The sequence below is a fragment of the Lathamus discolor genome, chromosome 3, assembly GCF_037157495.1.
Source record: "Lathamus discolor isolate bLatDis1 chromosome 3, bLatDis1.hap1, whole genome shotgun sequence".
NCBI lineage: Eukaryota > Metazoa > Chordata > Aves > Psittaciformes > Psittacidae > Lathamus > Lathamus discolor.
In genome coordinates, this window is record NC_088886.1 from 108,841,004 (window position 1) to 108,862,842 (window position 21,839).

The 21,839-nt window shown below is 36.7% G+C and overlaps 1 protein-coding gene across 4 annotated transcripts in view; it reads left to right on the forward strand.

Moving 5' to 3' along the window:
* Positions 1-21,839, forward strand: part of PCDH15 (protocadherin related 15) — a 464,553-nt gene that overhangs the window by 91,920 nt on the left and 350,794 nt on the right. For all 4 annotated transcript variants that reach the window (XM_065671106.1, XM_065671105.1, XM_065671103.1 and 1 more), the window contains one exon: positions 8,878-8,994. In XM_065671106.1, the coding sequence (XP_065527178.1) occupies positions 8,904-8,994 (91 nt within the window). In that variant the 5' untranslated portion in view covers positions 8,878-8,903. The remainder of the gene's footprint in view (positions 1-8,877; positions 8,995-21,839) is intronic.

Below are 21,839 nucleotides of genomic sequence, written 5' to 3' on the forward strand. Positions count from 1 at the left end.
ACAACAGAAACCTCTAAACCTTCTAAACTTTCATTACTTAGTCTGTAACTTGAGATGCAGACATACAGCTCAGGTAACTATTTGGCCTAACTTCAAAATCTAGGACTATTTTTAAAGGTTCTGGCCCAGTGATGTGTAATAACACACTTGTCAACTTGACATAGAAGTAGCTGAGTAAAATATCTGCTAAGTGTGTGTGCCTTCACATGAGTGTATATTTCTGTGTATGCATGTGAATTCTGAAATGTTGTTGCGTTGAACTATTTTAACAAAGCTAATAAACCTGTAATTACTCCAGGATGTGTTTAACACTACTTTTGAAGTGTGGTGACTGACAGGTAAGTAGAAACACTCATTTTCTAGAAAGGCAAGATTTAGCTTTGACAAGTTTGATGTATTTATTCTACAAAATTTAAATAAAAATTCTCTCAGAGAAGAGAAACTGCAGCATGTAAATTCTACTTGAATGTAATTTTCTTTATAAAATAAATTCAGTTAAGATAGTCTGGGACATGTCCATTGCCAAAATGTAAGTCAGTTTCGAAGCCTTAAGGTGTTGAGACAGTTACTGGTTTTCTACAAGGAACGCACAGGGGACTCTTGACAGAGTAGTTTCTGGCATCAGAGACTCACAGCTATGGTGGTGTCTGCCTTGGCTAGCAGGAAGCACGTATGGGAAAGTTCAAGATAGAGCTGGATATTTTGACTTTAACATTGGTATTTAAAGGTTGGATCATTTTTAAATAATTGGTCATCTTGGGAAAGATGAACAGATAATCTAGACACAGAAATCCAATTCTTCTAATGGTGCTCAGTGAGCCATTTAGCTGGGTCATCTTTTTTAAAGGGCACTGTATAGTACCCTAAAATTTGTTTTGCATACAGCTATTTATATGCTTCTATATGCTTCCTATGAGGGCTTGGTATGTGGTGTGACAATAGCTGCAGCTGGAGACTGAAGGTTCTTTTTCAACCTAGGCAGTGGCATACCACTACCCCCAGCCAGTGGCAAAGCAGTGGCTGCCTTCCAGCCTCACTGTTTTAAGCTTTTTTTGCTGTTTTCTGCCATTCAGGACAGCAGTGCTCTCCTTGCCAAAGCCCAATTCTTCAACCTGAGGGCAATAACATTCATTTAGCTTTCCAGTGGCACAGACTAAAAGTTGTGTGTCTTGAGTATGCTTTTTATTCCTCCTTTCCTCCTTGTAATTCGTGTTTTGCTCCTGTGAGAATACTCTACCCTGTTGAGAACTTGAGTGGGAGCTGGGAAAAACCTGAACTTTGAAAGTATTTGAGATTTAAAAAAAAAAAAAAAACCAGCATGTTTTCCTCTGCAGTGATGCCAAGATCTTCCTTAGTTTTCACTTTAAGAAAATGTCTGATTTCCTCTTCTGTAAAGACATGGAAGATCTAGCTTTACTTCTGACTAATATGGCACTTGTATAAGGGGTTTTAGGATATCTTTTCCCTCTCCTCTTTCTACAGCCGCTATCTGCTAGGCAAGAGTTTCATGCAGTATGATGCAGTCCAAACTTACAAACTTCTTTTGATTAAGCACTCGAAGCCTTCTTTGAATAAAATACTGTATAGGTTAATTCCATGCAGAGGATTTGGGAACCTGAGTATATAATGGACGTGTAGACAGAAATAAATTGGCTACCTTGTTTACACACCCACAATTAAGAGGCTGCAAGACTGTTAATCCATCTAATAGTTGGAGTACTTTTTACTAATACAGAAAATAGATCAAGCAGTTGCAAGTAGTGATGGACACAGGAAAAAAAGTCCTTCTCTATCTCCACCTCAATTATTCCATAAAAGCTTTTTTTCTATTTTTGGTAGTATGGTTGACATTTATCTGCACAAGCCTACGTATACTTAACAGTCTTCTCTCTTTCTGTGGAAATTAGCAGCATGCTGAATCAAGTGTTAATATAGTGCATTTATAGTATGTACTGCTGGCTGGGTGATTGGAAAAGAACTCTCAAAATGTCACCTGCTGTGAATCAGGCCATATGCACATTGGCTACCATTGCTATATAGAGATGGAAAATAAATAACTTTATTATTGATGGAGTGTAGGAAATACCAGATGCTTTGTTTTGAGGTAAAGTATTGAAATGAGCAGGGATGTCTAGATTGAAGCACAATTCACTCTTTAATTGATAACCCTTGAGTTGCATTTTTCACATCTAGGTACAGGGTCACTGAACCTAAATGAAGTGCTTTCACTGAATTTTTTGTTTATTTTTGAGCTAATGCAGAGGCAAGTAACTCATTGGTGCTTTACTTTAGCTTTGAAATACCTTGTGGCTATGCATCTCATAGAAAAGTGGTCATTTATGTAAGAAAGACAGAAAATAATGCATCTAAAGAGTGGGTTAAGGAAATAATTAAAACTACTAATCTTTAGAAGACTATGGGCAAGGAGGAATGTATGAATGATTGGAATGTAGATACTGGGAATATATTGAGGCATTTTAACTTGCAATTGGAAATATTTTCAGATGTTCTTATAAATTGCCATCAGATTTTTCTCAAGTACTCATGTATTTGCTTTCTAAAAATGCTCACTCCAAGTAAGGCTAAAAACTCAAGACTCTGGTAATCACAGAACCGGAGAAGAGCCACAAATGAAGCATCAGTGCTACTCTGTTTTTACAATGTATTTTTATGTGGAATAGATCCATTAGAATGGATTCAGCAGTTGTGAAAAAGGAATGGAGTTGTGAGCATGTTTGATCTTGAAACTTGATCTTAAAAAATCTTCCTACTGCTGAAAGTTTTATCCAAGGATAGCAACAAAATACATGCCAATTGTGCTAGGGATTAGGTAAATTCAGGAGTCTGAATATGCTGAAATATTTACATGTGAAGTGCTGAAGCAGTGTTAGTGAAATAGTAGTCTTCTGGTTGTGGAATATCCAAAATTGGAAAAAGGATTGTATTTACACTGTAAATTATTCACTATAATCCCAGTTCAGCCAAATATTTGCTTATGCTTGAATTACTCTTCACGAATGGATTTAAACAGATATTTGACTTCAGTAAATGGAGGTATTTGTACTTGCTGCTGAATTAGAGACAGAAATACATTACATGGCTTTAATTCAAAGGTAAGGTCCTCCTTCATTGGTGCTTGGTCTTTAGAAGTTTCTAGGAGGTGGGCTCAGGAGCTGCCTCAAAAGTTCTGTGATTGGGCATGGGAGTTTGTGGGCTGTCATTTAGCTTTCCAGCATGCCCTGAACTAGCTGGAACAGGCCTTGAGCTCAAGAGGTGGAGACTTTTTCAATATTTTTTTTTTTCTCTATTTAAGCAGTTAAGTTTTTTCAAGTTTAAGTTTCTTAAGTTTTTTTTTCAAAGTCTTTTTTCCAGTTAACAAAGTGAGGGCATTTTCCAGCACTGTAGCTTTCCAGCTGATGTGCTCCACCAGCAGTGTGGGCTCAGGACTGAGCTAATTAGACGTAAAAACGCCCTGCAATACTTAGTGTGGATGTCAGGTGCCAGCGCTGACTTCTGCTCTATGTACCCCAGATGTTAAAGCAGATGTAGCTGCCTACTTGTATGAAGTGACATTAGTTAATAGTTGTGTTGAGACAAACCAGAGGGTTGTTGTTTGTTTTGTTGTTTTTTTTTTGTCTGTTCTTGTGTTTAAATAATATTATGTAAGTTTTTTTCTTAAGCTGATAGTCCAACATAATTGCTTCAGCAACAAAAATAAAATGTTCGGGACTTATAGCTTAATGGACTGTAGCTTTAGCCAAGACAGAAGTACTTGTTAGGTGGCAAAGCAAATTCATCTTCTTTTTGGCTTCTGTAAGAGACTCGTTTTTTTTGTATGGTTGTACTGACGTTTCTGTTTTATTATGGCACCAGTTCTCTACAATAAGTATTTGCAGTCCAGAGACTCTCTGGCTTTGTGTCTATAATGTTTTAAGGAGTTAATCTAATCAGTAATGATGGAAATAAGCCCTATAGAAGAACTATCTACTATAATTTTTCCTGTGTTTAAACAATTCAGTTACATATACTTTTAAAGATATGTACAGTCTTAAGGGTTTATTACAATTGCAATATATAAAGAAAGAGCAACACCACTAAGCAAAATGTGTAGTTTCTGATGCATGAAAGAATTCTGGCTGGTTGCGTAAATTAATAGCATACATACAAATGGGTATTTAATAGGATTTTTTTAAAGGCTGTATTATTCACCCAATCATGCAGTTTCACAGGAGCTATTGTTTTTGACATGTATAATAAATGGCAAATATTTATTTACATGTCTGCTGAATTAATGTGTACTTAATGGTTTCTTTTCAAGTATACGCTTTCTGTTCATAGCGATGTGTTTGAAGCGCTGATAGAGTGTTTGCCTCAAAGTTGTTTTCAGATTGCTGATAATGGTAAGAGAACACTGAAGAAGTTTTTGCTATGTGACTGTTTATATGGTGTGGCACTGCTGTATTCCACATTTCATATGAAATCAGGTGCATATAGGTCAGTTCTGTTCTGAATAAACCAGTGGCCTCTAGCTTGCTGCAACCTTAGTACAAAATCTAGAATTTTTCCAAGTCAAATTCTTTCAGATGCTTACTGAAGCACTATGTTCTGCTGTAATTTAAGCTCTAGTTTTGGGTTAGGAGGTTTATCAGAGACCATGTGTGCAAGGGTTTGGGTATTTGTACCCTGTTCTTTTCATTCCAACCCTAAATATTCTGTGATTCTTTGTTACCTCCTAACCGTGTCAGTGACTTTTTTCCTTCCTTGCCTATCTTTATCTGAAAAGTTAACTTTTATAAAGGATCAGATCCATTCAAGTGGCATTAGACTGAGTTAGCATTGACCCATTTAAAAAACACCCTTTTTAAACTTAAAGTTTATTTCCATAACAAGAACAATTTTCTGTAGGTATTTAAGAATATTTTTTACCCTGACCATGAATGACAATTAATTTTGACTGAGCCCATGTTTTCTGCTCCCCCCCAGCTTCAAATGAATGCAATGTTTTAAGTACTGTAAGTGCTGGTCTTAAAGTAAGTAAGTATTTAATGTTATAGTAATATCATTGGGTCTTAAATATATTCAGTGTGCTTGGATGTAGTAACTCATATTCGATATTTGAGGGGAGTGGTTAATTCATTTTTATCCCCTCTTAAATTTTGTTGAAGTGCCTATTTTATAGATAGCTAGTTGGTGGCTTGGCTGATTTGGTAGCTACACTGGCAAGAGGGGAAAATAGAAAAAGCAATGCCAGAAGTTAGATGAGGAGTCATGATTGCTCCTTAGAGTGTGATTACACAAGTTTGCTGTGATCAGTGATCAGCTGCTGCCTCCATTCTGGCAAAATCTGTGGTTAATGTTTTGTTTTTCATTACAGCTGTATAGTCAGAGAGGGAATGCTCTGGAGAGAACATTATTATTTTTTTTTTCCTTTGTCAGGAAGTGAAAATCCCCTAAACTTTCATACAATAATAGAATGGTTTGGGTTGGAAAGGACCTTAAGATAACTGGTTCCAAACCCTCTGCCGTGGGCAAAGGTTCTTTTCATTTGTCATTTAAAATTTTACCTTTAGGGACTTCATAGTAACTTGCAGTTTGTTATGAGCTATTTCCGATTTAGTAGACATTCAAGAACTGTTGAACTCAAGAATATTCTTGTTTTCTACACTTCATACCAGTTTTTACTGGTACAAGTTGGAGAAAAAAGAGGGGGCAATTTTTATTCTGTTGTATTACAGTTGCATACAGAGATTATATTCTTAGAGCAGCAGTGTTGCTGTCCTCATGGTTAGCTTGACATTATGTGAAAAGAAAAAGTAAATCTGCCAAGATTCTGTCCTAAAATCTCCTCAGAGTAGACTTAACTCAAGGATGTCAGCTGAGCTCTGAATAACTTTCTAAAATAGAACATCATGATTGGAGAGCTGGATTACTTTTTTTTCCCCAAGTTGTAAAATAAAATGAGGCCTCTGAAGTGTGTATGTGCATTTTTTTTTCCCCCTAGGTCTTATAACCCAAGTAATCTGCAGATGGATGCAATTTTTGTTTGACCTGAAGAAACTAAGATAGTCTCCTGAAACTGCTTGTTTCTGGGATTTTTTTAAGGGTAAAACGTTGGAAGCACTTGACAGCAAATGCCCCATAATGTAGTAACATTGTTGGCATAAAGTGAAAAACTAATCAAGTGAAATTCTTTAAGGATCTCCTCTTAGTGTGGGGGGGAAAGAATGGTGAAATATTGAGAAGTTCACACCTCAAAGGTTCCTAGGAAGCCCAGTGGTGGCACTGGATTCATATGAATCAATTTGGGCAATGTGGAGACATTCAGACTTTTATTTAAAAGTCATCAACTAGAATGTGTTATGGTGTAAGCAGTTTCCCTTCTTTGAAGGTGTCTTAGCCAATTGGAAGTCAATCTGGATTTTGCCAAGTGGAGATTCAGGTGACAGTAATCAAATTAGCATTTTGGTAACTAGGAGTGAGGAAAAAGCCGCTTTTGAGCAACACTGGAAAACTTCCTGAATGTGTTCCTTAAGGAAGGGGGTTTTGTTCTTTTAGTTCTTCTCAAGAAAGAACTAACTGCTCTTTTTCTCTATAGGTAACATACTTGATGAGCTTGAAGCTTCCTTTTCGTAGCTGTGTGTCAAGATTTTAAATATTTTTTTTCTTACGGATAGTGGGATCTTTGCTAACCATTCTGATCCCCTCATGTGCACAAGAATAAAAGCTCTTTAGGAAGAGCCTGAAATTCTCGTTTGAGCTGTCTCTGCGGGAGTTAGGGGCAGAAATGTTGTAGAAGTGCCTATGGAAAAGAAAAAGGAGAGAGGAGGAAAGTGGGTGCTTTAGCATGGTCCATAGATACTATTGCATAGCTTATGTTCATTAATTCCTGTAACCTTCAGCTGTTTTGTCAAGGCTGATATTTGTTTACCTGAAATGAAAATGAACCATCCCATGAGATCTGCACTGCTGCTTCCATTAGACACAACCTGCCTCATTGTTTGATGTATAACGTTTAAATTCTTCCTGAAATTGCTCCTTATTGCAGCTAACTGCCCGCAGTATTTACTGCTGCTGAACCAGGGGGGAAGAGTCCTTCTTGAATGAAGATGGAGACCAGAAAGGCCTCTCTTCATCCTTAACCCCCAAATGAGAAATGGAGGAGTATGCATGGTGTAGGATTTTAAATGGGTTTTCTGCTCCTCCTTATTTTTACAGCATTGTTTGGAGTAGTGAATGTTGGTATTAAAATCTTCTGGAAAGCAAAAAGTCAGCTGTGATCCATGCCTTTGCAAAGAGAAAAAGAGCTCTGCTCCCTGTGTAAGGGAGCATAATAGATCCTACCCACGTCAGTTGCCCTGGAAGAAGGCTATATATATAGTGTTGATCACCTTGGAACTTTACATATTTCTGTAAATATGGATTACTCAATCTGGTTTATTAAATTTCATTGCTTGCTTTCCTCATCCATTTGAAAACAAAACTAAAAGCAAACAGAAAACCTATTTTTCCACCCAAACTGTAGACATGCATTCGTTTTGACCTTATTTTATGGTTGTTTTTAGCGTTTTTTTTTTTTTTTTTTTGTTTTGTTTTGCTTTGGGTTTGTTTATTTGGTTTTTGTTCTTGGGTTGTTTTTGTTTGTTTGTTTTTCTTGGAAGAACATTTTATATCATAGCTGTATTTGCTTCATATTAACCAAAATGCTTGATTGCTTGATTTGGAAGAAGTTCATATCTTAGAGAAATTCTTGGCTTGTCCAGTACTCCAATACTTGGTGAAACTATTGCCTATTTCTGTTAGTGGAAGCCCTGCTTCCTTGTAGCTTGGATGACTGGTGAGAGTGATCTGAAAGGATGTTTTTTATGCCCTAAGGAGATCTTTTGGGTTTTTTTTTTCTGTTAAGGTTGTCAAGTAGGGGGTAATAGTCTATTTGTTTGACTTGGAATAAAATGCAGCAGTTTTGTAGCCATGATAGAAAGTTATAAGCAGAAAGTGGTGGTGAAATCTGAGTCAAGTGCTTTGCTTGGGAAAATTGACAGCTCTTAAACCCTTTTTATACAATAGCTTGTTTTTATAATGCTGAAAGTCTCTCTCCATTTCGTGCTTCTGTTGCTAAGAAGTTCATAGCGTTTATCACAGTGGTTTTAAAAGTGAAGGAATATTTTTAGGTAATTCAGTTCTGGGCTACAGAAATATGCTGATTCTATGTATAGAGCCATAAACCAGAGCTTTAGATAACTTTCTAATATTACTCACTCTAAATATGCTCCGGAGTTCATCCAGACTTGTCTTGGCCAGCTTATTCTCCTGGTGTGTGGTTGCTTGGTTGGGTTTGTTTTTGCTTTTTTGTACATGCGGGGTGTGTTTTGTTTGGTTTCCCCCCCTTTGCTGGGCATGAACCAACAGTCAGTCTCATTAAAGAAGGCCATTTATGGTGTTCACTTATGTTTTTATTCTGGCTGATGTCTTTGAATACTTGGTCCCTCCTGACTTCTGCAGTTGAACACTAGTCTTAAGTGGAATTTGTCTGATACTGTCACTTCACTAAAATGCTTTAAAGCATAAGGCTAAAGCGGGATGGATAACATAAATATTGTATGGAAATTATGGAAATTAGACCTGATGTAAGCAATAAACTTACCTTTTCTTTACTTGGAGGCCTATGCATACATGATTATCAGATTAATGAGTACATGTGTATGTATTGATGCTAAGGGGATTAACCTAGCTTGTTTTAATAGAAACAATGTTACACGCATAGACTGTATTTATACCCTACATAGTTACAGATACATAGTTACCTGTGAAATAGTTTGTAATCACTCACCTTTCTGTAATTTGGTTGACTAATGCATGTGTCAAATCTTTATTTTTCAGATCTGCCTTGAGAAGTTTGACAAAAGATGTTACAGCGATTTTGTCTCTGGAAATGGTTAGCTGTAGGGATAGCAGTTACTACTACCTTAGCATGTTGTTTGGCCCAGAACGATGAAGGTAAGGCTTTTGCTGTGGGATGATTCTGTGATTTCATTTTAATTCCTTCGTGCCCTTCCCCCCGTCTTCCCTGCTAATTATTACTTTAAAAAGTAATTTGATACTTGTAGGAAAGACAAGTTACAATAAAAATAGATCTGGGTGTGTTTCATGATTTTAAGCATCTGCCAATGATTATATTTTATGAAACTGTTCATTTACCAGGCAAGATAAAATCTTAGGCTATGATTATTCAGTATTGGACTCTAGCATTAAAACTTGTTTCCTCTTGTTCATTGAACAAATACTTTACCTTTATTTGTAAATAGATGGTTACATAACTCAGGAGTTTGAGAGAGAAATATATATAAGGCTGTATACATGCCTGACCAAAGACTTGAGAAAAGATCCACAATGAGGGTCTTCTAGAGAAACAATACTTCAGAAATCCTGAAACATGGCACCAGTAGCTCATGTTCTTTCTCACAGCATCTTTGTTAGATTTAATGAAGAGATACTAGAAATGTGTTCTCCCAATTATCTATAGGAATAAAAAATTGGGGTTTTTTTTGTTTGGTTTTGGTTTTGCGGTTTTTTGTTTGGGGTCGGGTTTATTATTTTTTTATTTTATTTTTTTTTAATTGCCATCTACCAGTTTGGATTTTTATTTGCTTCTTATACTGAATGCTTCCAACAATCCAATGAAAACTTCAATAAAGCTCACTTGCGTTGCTAGAAAACAGAGAAGACCTTAAAATACATATTGTTTTAAAATCAGGTCTAAACTTTTGGATGACTTAGCATTATATCTACTTGACGTATCCACAACTTTGGAGACAGTGTACAGGCAGTATCAGAGTTTTACCAGCTTTCTTTTAGTGCCTTAACTTAGCTTCTTGAAATTTCCCATTTTCTGTCTAAGCCAATGTTTCATATGAGTTTAAAAGGATCCCTGCCAGCGTGGTCACATTATGATATTTCTCCTGGGTTTTGTGGGGTCCCGGCTCATAGCATTTTGTGTAGCACAGAACCCAAACTTGCAATTATTCTTAATGAAAACGTTCTTTTATACATTCTGAAGAGAGGAACCTTACTTTTCAATGGGTATAAATTTGATGCATACAGTCAAAAGCATTGTTACCTTACTGGGGGGAAAAAGTTCAGAAATACTGTTGCTTGAGCAACATGCAGCACCCCAATGCAATCTTGAAGAATGAACTGATGTAGCTAAAAGTACTTCAAATTCCATAATGCTATAATAAGAAAAAATTATACAGAAATTATTTTAGACCAGGGTGGGGTACTGGTTGCTCAACAGATGCCACCCAGATAAGGAGGCAATGCTTATATAAATGATTAGTTTGAAATATGTTTCTTACACCTAAATTGAATACTATTTTCTGAACTTACATCATTGTAGAGAATGCCATGTCTGGGACTAGTAGAGTTGTTTTAATTTGCAATAAAATTTGTAATCTGAAGTATAGGAAAGATGCAATTCTTTTAGTAACTGCAATTTAAACCAGTGTAGTTATTTCAACAGTAGAACGATCTTGAATACAAACAGGAAAAATCAATTGCAGCAGAAATTATAACCTATTTCTTTGCATCTAGCATACAAATGATCTGGTTTTGTGGTTGTAGCTGTGTATAGTTAGTTGCATGCCTCTCTTACTGCATTTTGGTCCATTAGCTCATACTTTCCCTATTTCAGATATTTTTGCTTGACCTCCTTAGTCATCAAATCTTCCCCAGCACAGCAATTAATGATGTTACAAAGCAGCCTTAAAAATTTTGTCAAGGACTGCCTTGGAAATGGTCAGGCTGCTTTCTTCCTATACTTATTACAAAGCTTCTCCAGAATCTCATTTGCGTATTTGACTCAATACCCTTGTCTTGTAGAAATGAGACAATTTATTAATGGCTAGCTGGTAGTGCCTGTGTAATCTTTAAGTTCAGGTAATGTGCTTACATCACTGCTGTTTCTCCTTCCCATCCAAAGGATCATTTAGAGGAGTAATTCGCCCTTTTGTCTTTTGCTTGCTAAACAGGTTTCTGTAGGGTATCCTTGCAATGTATGTTCTTTTTCCCCTCATAATCCAGGTAGTCCAGCTATGTCCCTTTTTTAGATAATTTCTCTCTGTAAAGTGGTTGCTGACATTTATATTTTATGTCCAAGTGATGGCCTGACAGTTCTTTATGATGCCAGCTGTGGTTTGCTGTCTCTTTTGGGGTTATTTTACTCAGTAAAGTGTATTGTGTACCTTGGTGGCTGGCGGCTGTGCTGTAATGTAATACAGTTCTTTTTCTATACCATCTGTAACTGATAAGCATGGGCCTTTAGGGATATTTTTAAATGATTTTTTAATTTTTTCCCCATAGCAATGCTTTTGCCAGTGGTGTCTAAGTGACATGGAAAGTAATCTCTAATTTGTGCTCAAGTTTTTTCTCCATTTGTTCCACTAATAAAGTTGTGTCCTGATTTTCTTGTTACAAATTTTCAGTGCTGAAATTTCAGGCATATTACTACTCATTTGTAGAGAACTCTATCACCTTTCAGGACAAATTACCCATCTGAACTAAGTTTCCTTGTCATCCCATTTTAGCCAGCTCTTTTCAGGTAGGACTTAAAATTTTCATACTAATCCATTCTTTTCAGCTTACTAATTTCCTGTGGGAAATTCCATACTGATGAAATGCAGATACTTTGTATCTATTGTAGTCCCTTTGTATCAAAATAACTCTTCCCCCCAAATTATGAAAATAACTGTTCTGTTGTTAGGGAGTTATCCTATTAGTCTCAATGTACTGCTGATGAACCCATCCAGTGTTTTCTTCCAATGATTTCTTTGATTATTGCTTTACTCAGTCATATGGTATGCTGGAATAAACATGGATGGGTAATGTGTTGGAGGGTTTTTTTGGTTGTGTTTTTGGTTGTTTGTTTTTTTGTATTTAAAAAAGAAATCTGGACTTATGATTTCTGCTGCCCCTAGTTGGCTCTTTTTGAAGCAGGAATGTTGCAAAGATTTTTATTTTATTTTTTTCCCTAGTAATGTTTTAGCTCAAGAAAGAGTAGAAGTTTCAGTTATAGGCTTGCAATATGTGAGATTAGGTCAGCTACAATCTCTATTTTTTTTTTTTTTTTTTACAGTGCCTCTCTATTAAATTCAGATGCAAAATCATGCATATGACTAGAAGAAACACTTTAGCAGCAATCTTCTGGTCAATAGGGAATTTTAAAACTGTCTGTGTGCACTCATGTCACACCAATCCACTCCAGCAAAAATGATCTTTTGATAATTAACAGATTTAATAGCCTTTAGCATTTAGACTTAGTATATACCTGCTAAGAATGACATAGCTGTGAACTGGGGGGTATCAGTAATTTATTCTTTTACTCTTGAAAGAGAGGCAAAAATAAATCTGATCACAGTTAAAAAAAAAAAACAAAACAACAAAACAACAACAAACAAAAACAAAAGCAAATCAAAAGCAAACCTGAAGATCCACTGATGAAGGTTGCCATAATTCCATTGCAAGAATTTTCAGAAGTGTTTAATGGGTTTATATTGGTCTGTTTAATATAATGTTGTCTGGTGGATTTTTTTTTTTTTTTTTCCTTTTTTCTTTACTTTAAGTAGTCATTTCTGGGGCTGCTTTTGACCGCTCAAGCTGACTTGTTTTGCCTTTTTATGCACAAATGTATAAAAGGTCTGAGAAGTTTCTTATGTTTCACTTGAAGATTTTTAGCAGTAAAACAAGAATACTGACAAAAATCTACAATTAATACACTTGGAGATGAGACCATCTTGGTTCTTATGTTGTAATGCAGGGGCAAATTTGGACTCTGTTTTAGGGAGTTCTTGAGGGGCAGGAGGGAAAGGGTTGAGCTTGCAAAGGCTGTATGTTTTCCCCTGCACAATATTATAGTTGCTGTCACCCATCTGTGTGTCTTCTCAGCTGGTTCAGGACTTGTTTATATATAGGTAGGCATTGAACAGTGAGACCCGTTTAAGGAAAATACTCACAATACTGTAATGCACAAGAATCATAGAATAGTTTTATTTGGACACCATATCACGGAATATCCAAAAATGCCAAAATGCTGGTGCTTGAATTCCATTTCCATTCAGTATAGAAGCAGTACTTATGTTACAATATATGTAAAAGTAGGAATGATATATTTTGATTTTTTCTTTTTACTTTTTTTTTCTTCCTCAAGTGCACAGGTAAATTTGGACTGGGCACCAAAGTAGCATGACATTATCTTCTAATCTTCTAGTTTCAGACTCATTTCCCTACTTTCGACAAATCTAAACTGTTGAACAAGAAATGTTCCATTGACATCTCCACCAGGGAATATGTATCTGTCACTGATGGCTCAGTGGCTTTTGTATAATTCTAACCTACTAATTTGATCTTTCCTGAGAGAATAGGACTTGTTAGCAGGAGTGTCTTCGCAGGACAATTTCGTACTTGAGAAGCTCGAAGGAATACAAGTTACAGTTGTCATTGCAGTTTAGCTTACCATGTAGTTGGATGAAAAAAGCCAAATATAATTTCCTTTGGTTTAAATAGAAGATATTAGATACTGATTTTTGTCTTTAAACTAATGAAGGACCTTGAAGGGTGAATTGTTTTTTTTGGGGAGTATAGACTTATCTGGAATAAAATATATAGCAGGGAGAAACTGAGGAAGTCACTGACTTCAGCAGGAATTGGTGTAAAACTGTGATTGCTAGGTATTAAAAATACCTCAAATCGTGGATATGCATTAGGGTTGTGTTGAACACTAAGCACTAAGCGAAGCTAGCTGGCTATGTGGGATGCTGTCCAAGGTAACAGCTTGCCAGGTGAGCCCAGCCATCTGCCTGGCTGTGCTAAAGAATAATCTACTACACCACCCTGCTGCTGGTTTTACTACTACTACTGAGGGAAGGGTGCATGGGGATGGCTGGTTTAAAAGTAGGTAGGCCTTGTTTGTATCAACATGAAGATTTTTGGCATCAGTATCAAAAGAATGAAAACACTTAATCCTGACTTCTTTTGGACATTGGAAAAAAACTACAAAAAAAAAACCCCAACAACAAAACCCACTGCCCCCGCCCCGTCCCCCCAAACAACAAAGACTCAACCAGAAAAACCAAACTACTACATGAGCAAATACAGCTTATTTGGTTTATTTTCCATTGTCTCAGTATGCTCAGCTGACAACTGTATGGCTGCATAACTGCTAGATCTGCAGCAGGAAAGGGTGATACCAAGGCTGGAAGGACTTAATAGCAGCTTCCAGGTTCAGTGTAATGTGAAACTGTAGCCTCACTTGGTTCTTAAACTGGGACTCGGACTATGCACGGCATGTGGGGCAGGCAGGAAAAAACACATCTCTCGCCAACTTCAATGCTTAGAAGGTGTTGAACTAATTGAGATGAAGTCCATATACAGTAGCGCTGTCATCTGAAATGAAATAAAATTAAGGCTAATCAGAAGGTTTACTTATCCAAATGTTTATTTCACTTCATAAGCATTTAGCAGATGTTTGGGATTTTCATGCGTTTTGTTGTGGTGTTGTTTTGGGGTTTTTTTTCTTTCTTTCATCAGGATGTAAGGAATAGCCATTTAAATTGTCTTTATCTTTACCCCGAGTGGGAGATTGCTTTTTAAATAAGGCTTTTCTGGTGAGAAACACAACTTTGCCACCAGGATTGTTCAGACATAAGCTCCTTCAGCTGTTTTTCTGCTGCATGGGTCTTCCTCTATTAGCTACTGTCTTTTATTCAGTCTAGCAGAGTCTTATGCTACAAAAATTGAATAACTAAAGGGCCTTACAAATCACTTCAAAAGGCTACTTTAAAAATAAAATGCTTTCAGACCTTGATATATTACTGTTGGGCAGGAAATTAACTCAGGAAAATGCATATTTGAATACATGTAGCTCATTTATCATTCCCTGAGCTGTATACTGTACATATCCAATGAAAGAAGCGAAACGCAAACAGGTGCTTGCCTAAGGGCTGCCTTGGAAAACCTCTGTTCTTCAGGACAGAAGTAATTTGTTTGTTTTATGGAAACTTGCTGCTTTTGGTTGGGAGCTCTGGCACTTGGTTTAGCAGTAAACATAAAGGGCAAGAAAGCTATCCTTGATGTCTTTGAATTGTAGTTCAGCCATTAGTTCCTCTAAAGGGTTTAGTTCTTCAAAGTGTAACTGATGGGGTGACTTGAAGTGCCCCTAGCAATGCTTTCAGCCTGCATATCATCGATTTCCTTTTGGCAGGAGGCAAGTTAAATTTGTGAAATATGGACATCAGAAACAAGGTTGATCTCAGTGAGTGTGCAAATTTTAGCCCTTGATCTCCTGGCAGAAGTGACAGAGTACCCTGTGTGCTCCCTGCCATGGGCCTGGGATGGATGAGGCAGGAAGCCACTTAATGAGAAGTGAAAAATCCCAACATCTGTGGAACAACCAGACTGTGGCATCCAGCTAGGAACAAGACTATTCTAGGAATTTGCCTACCAAGTTGTTGCTGCTCAGCCTTACTCTTCAGCACGTGAGGTGTGTGTTGGATTGCTTGGGCTGTATGTTTGCAAGCATTGATATTCTTTGAGACTCCATGCCTTGACTGACATGAGACATCCATGGGAAAGCTGTGAGTATTGAGCTGGTGCTTTTTCTTCAAGGGACAGGTGACCTTTCTTAAGGTGAGATTCACATCTAGGAAGGGAAGGCGTGGTACAGGGAAAGCGGAAACCCTTGTGAAAGCGCAATGTCACAGCTTGTGTTCTCTCTGTAACAGTGGCTTGAACTTTGGGACTTTCATAAACTACAGCTCCAATGATACTGGGCTGTGCTCTGAAGAATTAGCAACAGTTGTGTCTGTGTACTCATATGTTGGTTTATAGCCACAGTGTGTGTGTATTAAGCAGAGCTAACCCCTGTAGTGGTAATTCTTGTGCTTTTATGGTAATACTTGGAAGAGCCTCCAGTGGAGAGTTGTATCTGTAACTTTATTTGATAATTTAGTCGGTGTTTTGACATAGTATTACAGTAAGGAAGTCAGGTTTTCTAGAATATTGTACCTGTGATGTCCATTTCATGTCCAGATTTCACAGAACAAATTTGGTGCTTCCATTGAAACTAATTCCTTTTAGCCAAGACAGGTGATGCACTGACATAGTGTGAATAAGGCATTGCTTTCTCAGCTATGGTAGATTTCTGCCTTAATTCTGGGGGGTTGAGGTAGGTTTTCTGTGTGTAGCTGGGTACAGAGGATTATGCTGTAATTGCTCTGTTTATTCTGCATTAAAGGTGTTCAGTCATGAATATTCTTAATCTAATTGCAAACGTGTGTATTAATGTAAAGCATGTACGCACATGTGCATTTTGCATCTCTTCTAAGTAGCATAAAGACATTAAATGCAGCAACCTTTCCTGCTCAGAGCTTAGTTTAGCTCTTCTGACATCTTCGCCTCTGGACTTGATTTATACGCTGAAGTCCCCCTTCGCCACATGTGTATATTCTTGATTTCAGTCTAAACAGAATCTGCTTGTTGTAGATAGGACAATGCAAATTTAATTTTTCAAAATCCTATTCCAAGCAATTCTTTTTGTATTTTTTGTGGTTCCATGTGTTCTGACATAGTTCTTCACAAGATAAACTCCATCTGTGCTAATCCAGTAAATCCATCTCAATTACCTGCTGAATAGCCGTGACACATACAGCTGGATTAGCAGAATCTGTTTGTTTTGGTTTATTGCAGTTTTCTCTTAATCATAAACATATTTGCAGATGAGTAGGTCACTAGATCTAGTAGTAAAATAGCTCATACCACTTGACCGTATTTCTTTGCTAGGAGGCCCTTAATAAGAAATAATGTAAATTTTTATCGTGGCTGTTTATCGAAGTAACTTTGGAGGAAACCAGGCTTTGCTCTTCAAAAACAATTTCAGTAACTCTACTAGTTCAACTTTCAAAAAGCTTACAGGTAAATGCTACAAATATCAGATTTCAAAATCTGCTCATGTCCCTTAGTACTATTTTTTTCATATCATGGTCTGCCATTTAGTTACATTGACTACTTACCTTTAATTTGTATTGCAAATATTGAGCTAATTTGTTTATATTCACATATTTTATATGTAGTAGCAGTTTGGTAACGTAGAATTCCTGGGTGCATCATGGTAATATGGGAAGCTAGTAATTGTTTTTTTTTTTTCAGTGAGAACTGACTGCAGCAGACTACTTGTGCCAATAAAGAAGCTTTGAGCTACTTAGGGTTGAGGTTGGTTGTATGTAGCCTGCAAACATAGATGGGTTCCAATAAGTTTTCCATTGCATGATTAGATGTCTTATGTACCTATGTCTTAGAAATGTAGTATTCATAGCACAAGTTTTTGTTTTGTTTTGTTTTGCTTTACTAAAGCTTATTTTTAGACCAGATCTTTCTAAAAGTGTTTTCTTAAGATGAAGCAATAGGTCTAGGGATAGCAGTCTGAGCTGTTAGCAGTCTTCTACTATACTCTTCATTGTATCTACAGAATGTGTGAGGGATGGGAAGATATATGAATTGAAACACAGAGAAGCACTCATTTGTTTCTTCTTTCTTGAGGCTTTCCCTTCTTCCTGCTGGCTTGTGTTCTGGTGCACATTGGTTTCCATGCTCAGTCTTCTGTACATACCTTTTTTGTGCATTGTAATAATTTCTCCCTTATCTTTGGGGTTCCCTCTTCCTCCACTGAATTTCATTACTGTCTTGGCAGGCTCCATATTCCCTCTGATCCTATACATAATTGTCCTTCCCCTATCACATTACCTTCCAGACACATCTCATTTTTCCTCTTAGTCCAGCAGTAATAGTTATTTTTTGAATGCTTATATGAGAATGTCACATGTTGATAAATAAACTGTGATAGAAATCATCTCCCTGTTGCTAGTATGCTTCAAGTTAATCTATTTTTGATGAGAAGTATCTGTTTAAAACAAGGCACAGGAAGTTCGACCGGATCAAAACTTGATTGCATTATGATTTGATTTTGACATAACAAGAACTGATTCATAGCTGTGTCCTTTAGAGCACAGGTTCTGTGCATTATGAATTGCAGATTTAGTTCTGAAGCATGTCAAATGCCCAGTTTTGCTTCAGTTCAATTAATCGGGAGTGATGCATTCTTAACTGCATCAAGAATGAGTGTACATTTTCTGTTTTATCATATGGCAGAGACATGATTGAAGAGTGGGTTATTGCAAAGACGCTTCAAATTACAATAGTAATAAACATGAAGTTTTAGGTAATTATATAGAAAAAGATCAGTAGTACTGTAACTAAGTTGTTCTGATTAAAAAAAAGTGTGAGTTTTATTTTTATTTTATTATTTTTTATTTTTTTTTCAGAAATCTTGACTTTCTTGTCAAGTCTTGGCAAGTGTTGGCTCCTACTTAGGAAGGCTTTAAATAGAGATCTGGGTTTTTCAGCACTTCCAGAAGAGGGTCTGAGTTCATGTCCCACACAACTGTACCTTTGTTGCAGTGTGTGTAGTGGGAGCAGAGTCATGTGTCTGGGCAATAATTGAAAAGAACCAGCTCTCTCAGCTCATTTTAATGCATTCGTTTTACAGTAATCATTTTCAGATTACGGGATCGTTACTGTTCAGCTGTTGTCTCATTAAATATAGTCAGTGTTTGTCTTGAATAAAGCTCATGTAAACTCAGCCAGTTGCTAGGGATTTATGTGGAGTGCCTGTGGTGAGGAAATGTCTGGGGACAAAAAACAACCACCAAAAGATCCACAAACCAAACACCCTCCCTTTTCCACAAATATTGCTGTGGCTTTTGAAGTAGCTGCAGATTGTAATTCTGCTGGCCTATGTTATCTGGTGAATAAATGCCTTAAAAATAGTGAGAAAAATATCTGTCCTTTATTGCAGTGTACTGAGGCATGACAAGCCTTAAATTGGTGTACAGATGAATAGTTTATATACGTAGGCTACAGTGAGCATAAATCAAATATTTAAATAATGTCAAATTATCATGATGCACCTAGTTAAGCCCCATTGCAAAGTGAAGGGCTGAAGAAGTGAAAAAAGAAGTGAGGGAGAGAAGTTGTGTTCATCACCTGGACCTGTAGATAAGTGGGATTTCTCTGCAATTAAAGACTGAGAAGATCTATATCCTAAACTGCTGATTTTCACAGAAGGATGGGTGTTACACTCTGAGCTTGGGTGTGTTTACACACAATACCATTTCAGTTTTTGTTCTATGAGTTCACTAGTGATAAACATTATCACTTTTCACTTTAGAAACATTTAAATGGGGTTTCTATTCCAAGGTATTGCAAACTGTCAGGCATTTTTAAACATTCTTCTGCAAACCAGTGAATAGTTTGCTGACCTGGTTTGATACTCTTGATCCTGTACCAAAATATCATAGTTTTAGTATCAGATTTTTAAGCTACTGCTTATTTGCCTGCAATATTGATGAAATGTTAAATACTTGGTTTATTTTTTTAATTTTTTTTTTCCTTTAGGATAGATCAAATCCTGCTCTGTGGTATTATCTGTTGAGAAAACTAAGTTTTTTCTCTTCATTTGCTAGAATGAGCTGTTTGTATTAACTCAGTTTTACTGACAAGAAGGGTTTTACATTAGTAGGATCATCTAGTTTTGGAACGTCATTGCTTTGAGCAGCTACAAGTAATTCTGTTACTGCCAAGTTGTTCTGTGAAATTAAGGATGGGAGATAAATGCTGTTTCAGTCTAGCATGAGACTTATTTCACAGCTTATTTCTGAACAGAGCTGTTTGAGTAGACTTATTTGTTGGGTCCTAAAGAGGAACATAGTTGTAAGCAGCTAGGGGCCTCCCTAACTTAACAATTTAATTTGAACCTCCAGATGGCTCAAACAAGGCATCTGTTATTGCCTGATGTTGCATTAGTATTGCTAGAGACTTTTGTTATTTTCTTTGTATCTCCTCTGCAAACTGGGCATGTTTCTGGAGAAATAGCTGGGTGGCTTTTTTTGTTTGTTTTCCAAGATGGATAACAGCAGATTAAAATGAATTACTCAAAATCCACAGTATGTCTATTTGGAAATAATAGTGATAAACAGTAGGACACCTGACTATTTAGGGAGCTCCAGATAAATCTCACACACAGTTTTGGTCTGTTCGGTGAACAGCCTCACACAGGATCAGCAGTTGTATGATCTCAGTGTTGCCCATGCCCCCGCACTGTCAGCACTCAGTAGTCAGTGCAGAGAGATGAATCCCCTTTAAAATTAAATGAGTCTGTCTTCTCAGAAAATGGGGAAGTAGTTCCCTGTAGCTTAATGCTCATTACGATGTCTGTAGAATTTAGAACAAGACTTGTGCCACTGTTATTACCTGTAATTCCATGGCATCTAATGTTTTATCTCAAGGTTTTTAGATGTATAAGGATGAAAACCAGTGTCTTCAAGTTTGTCATGATTTTCTCCACAGTTCAGCATGGTAATTATACTACCAGGTGCTAAATGACTTTTTGAGCCATTGGTATTAGACCCTTTTGTTTAGTATGCGAAGTTTCAGATACAGAAGTCAGAAACTTGAGCTCTGTTTCCCTTTGGTGCCATTTTTTTTTTTTTTTTTTTTCCTTTTAGGCCTTCCAATTTCTCCTTCACTGTTTTTTATTGCAAAATTAGTTGGAGAAAATTTCCGTGCTGTTTTTAGCTTTCTAATAATTTGAGGTTTTGTATAAAAAAAATTTCATGCTAAATATGAAATAAAAGAAGCATTTATCAGCACAGATGGGGAATTTCTGGTAAGAGGCTCTAGAGAGAAAATTATGATGTTTTGCTTCTGAGAATCATCTAGATGGTTATTTGAACCCTTTTCCCTGCTTGACTACAGTACAGGAGTTGCTCAAGGGATTTTCTTTCTTTTTTATTATTTTTTTAAATATTGTAAACGGCATCTTATTTGGTAAGTATTGTGTTGTACATGAGATGAGGACATTAGGGGAACATCTGAAGTTTTTTCATGTGTGTAAGTGCATTCTGTGAGCTGTTCCATTGACCCTTTACTAGAAGTTTTGGGGTTGTATTATTTTGGATGCGAGTAGAATATACATAGTTTGTATTTGAACATATTTCTGCTATTTCCTAACATGCAGCTGTAGCAAATTTTCATAGCCTTAGATTTATTTCAGAAGTAGACTTCAATCAAATATGTTGTTTTAAAGTCTTTGTTGATAGAGATTTTGTTTGCAGTGTTTTCTTCACTAAACTGTCACGTTCAATCAGATATGTTTCTTATGAGACTGACAAAGTATGTTTGTCCTGATAGGAGATCTATTCCAGGTCATTTAAATGGGGCATCTGCAATTCCTGCTAAGTATGGTAATACAGTATGTAAAGAAGATGCTTTCATTTGATAGAGATAGGGTTAGGACCATTAACTTGGAGTTATTTCTATGTTTTCGGTTGGGGGGAACGCAACAAAAAGAAAATAGATAGAAAAACCTACCATAAAACATGCCTCCTCTTTGCTTATCTGCATAACAGCATAGTATCTTCTGTAAAAGTCATGCTGTTTCTACATGTGCAGTATGGTGCAGATATGGTTTGGGAATAGTAGATAGTTTTTGTTAAGAAATGCTCTTGAATAATTTCTGGGTGAACAGATAATGAAGGGGGAACTTGAATTCAGCAGAGAGAACTGAAAAAGTTGCAATGTGTAGCTTTGTGAAGCCCATCTTTCTGGGCTATGTTAGTTACAGGTTAACACCGTAAAGCTAAAGACAAGCCCAAGGATTTGTTTTGTTTTCTGGTGCTGCTAAAATTATGAACTTCTGTGTTAACCAGAATTTTAGAGTTTCAGTTATCTTGCAGGGG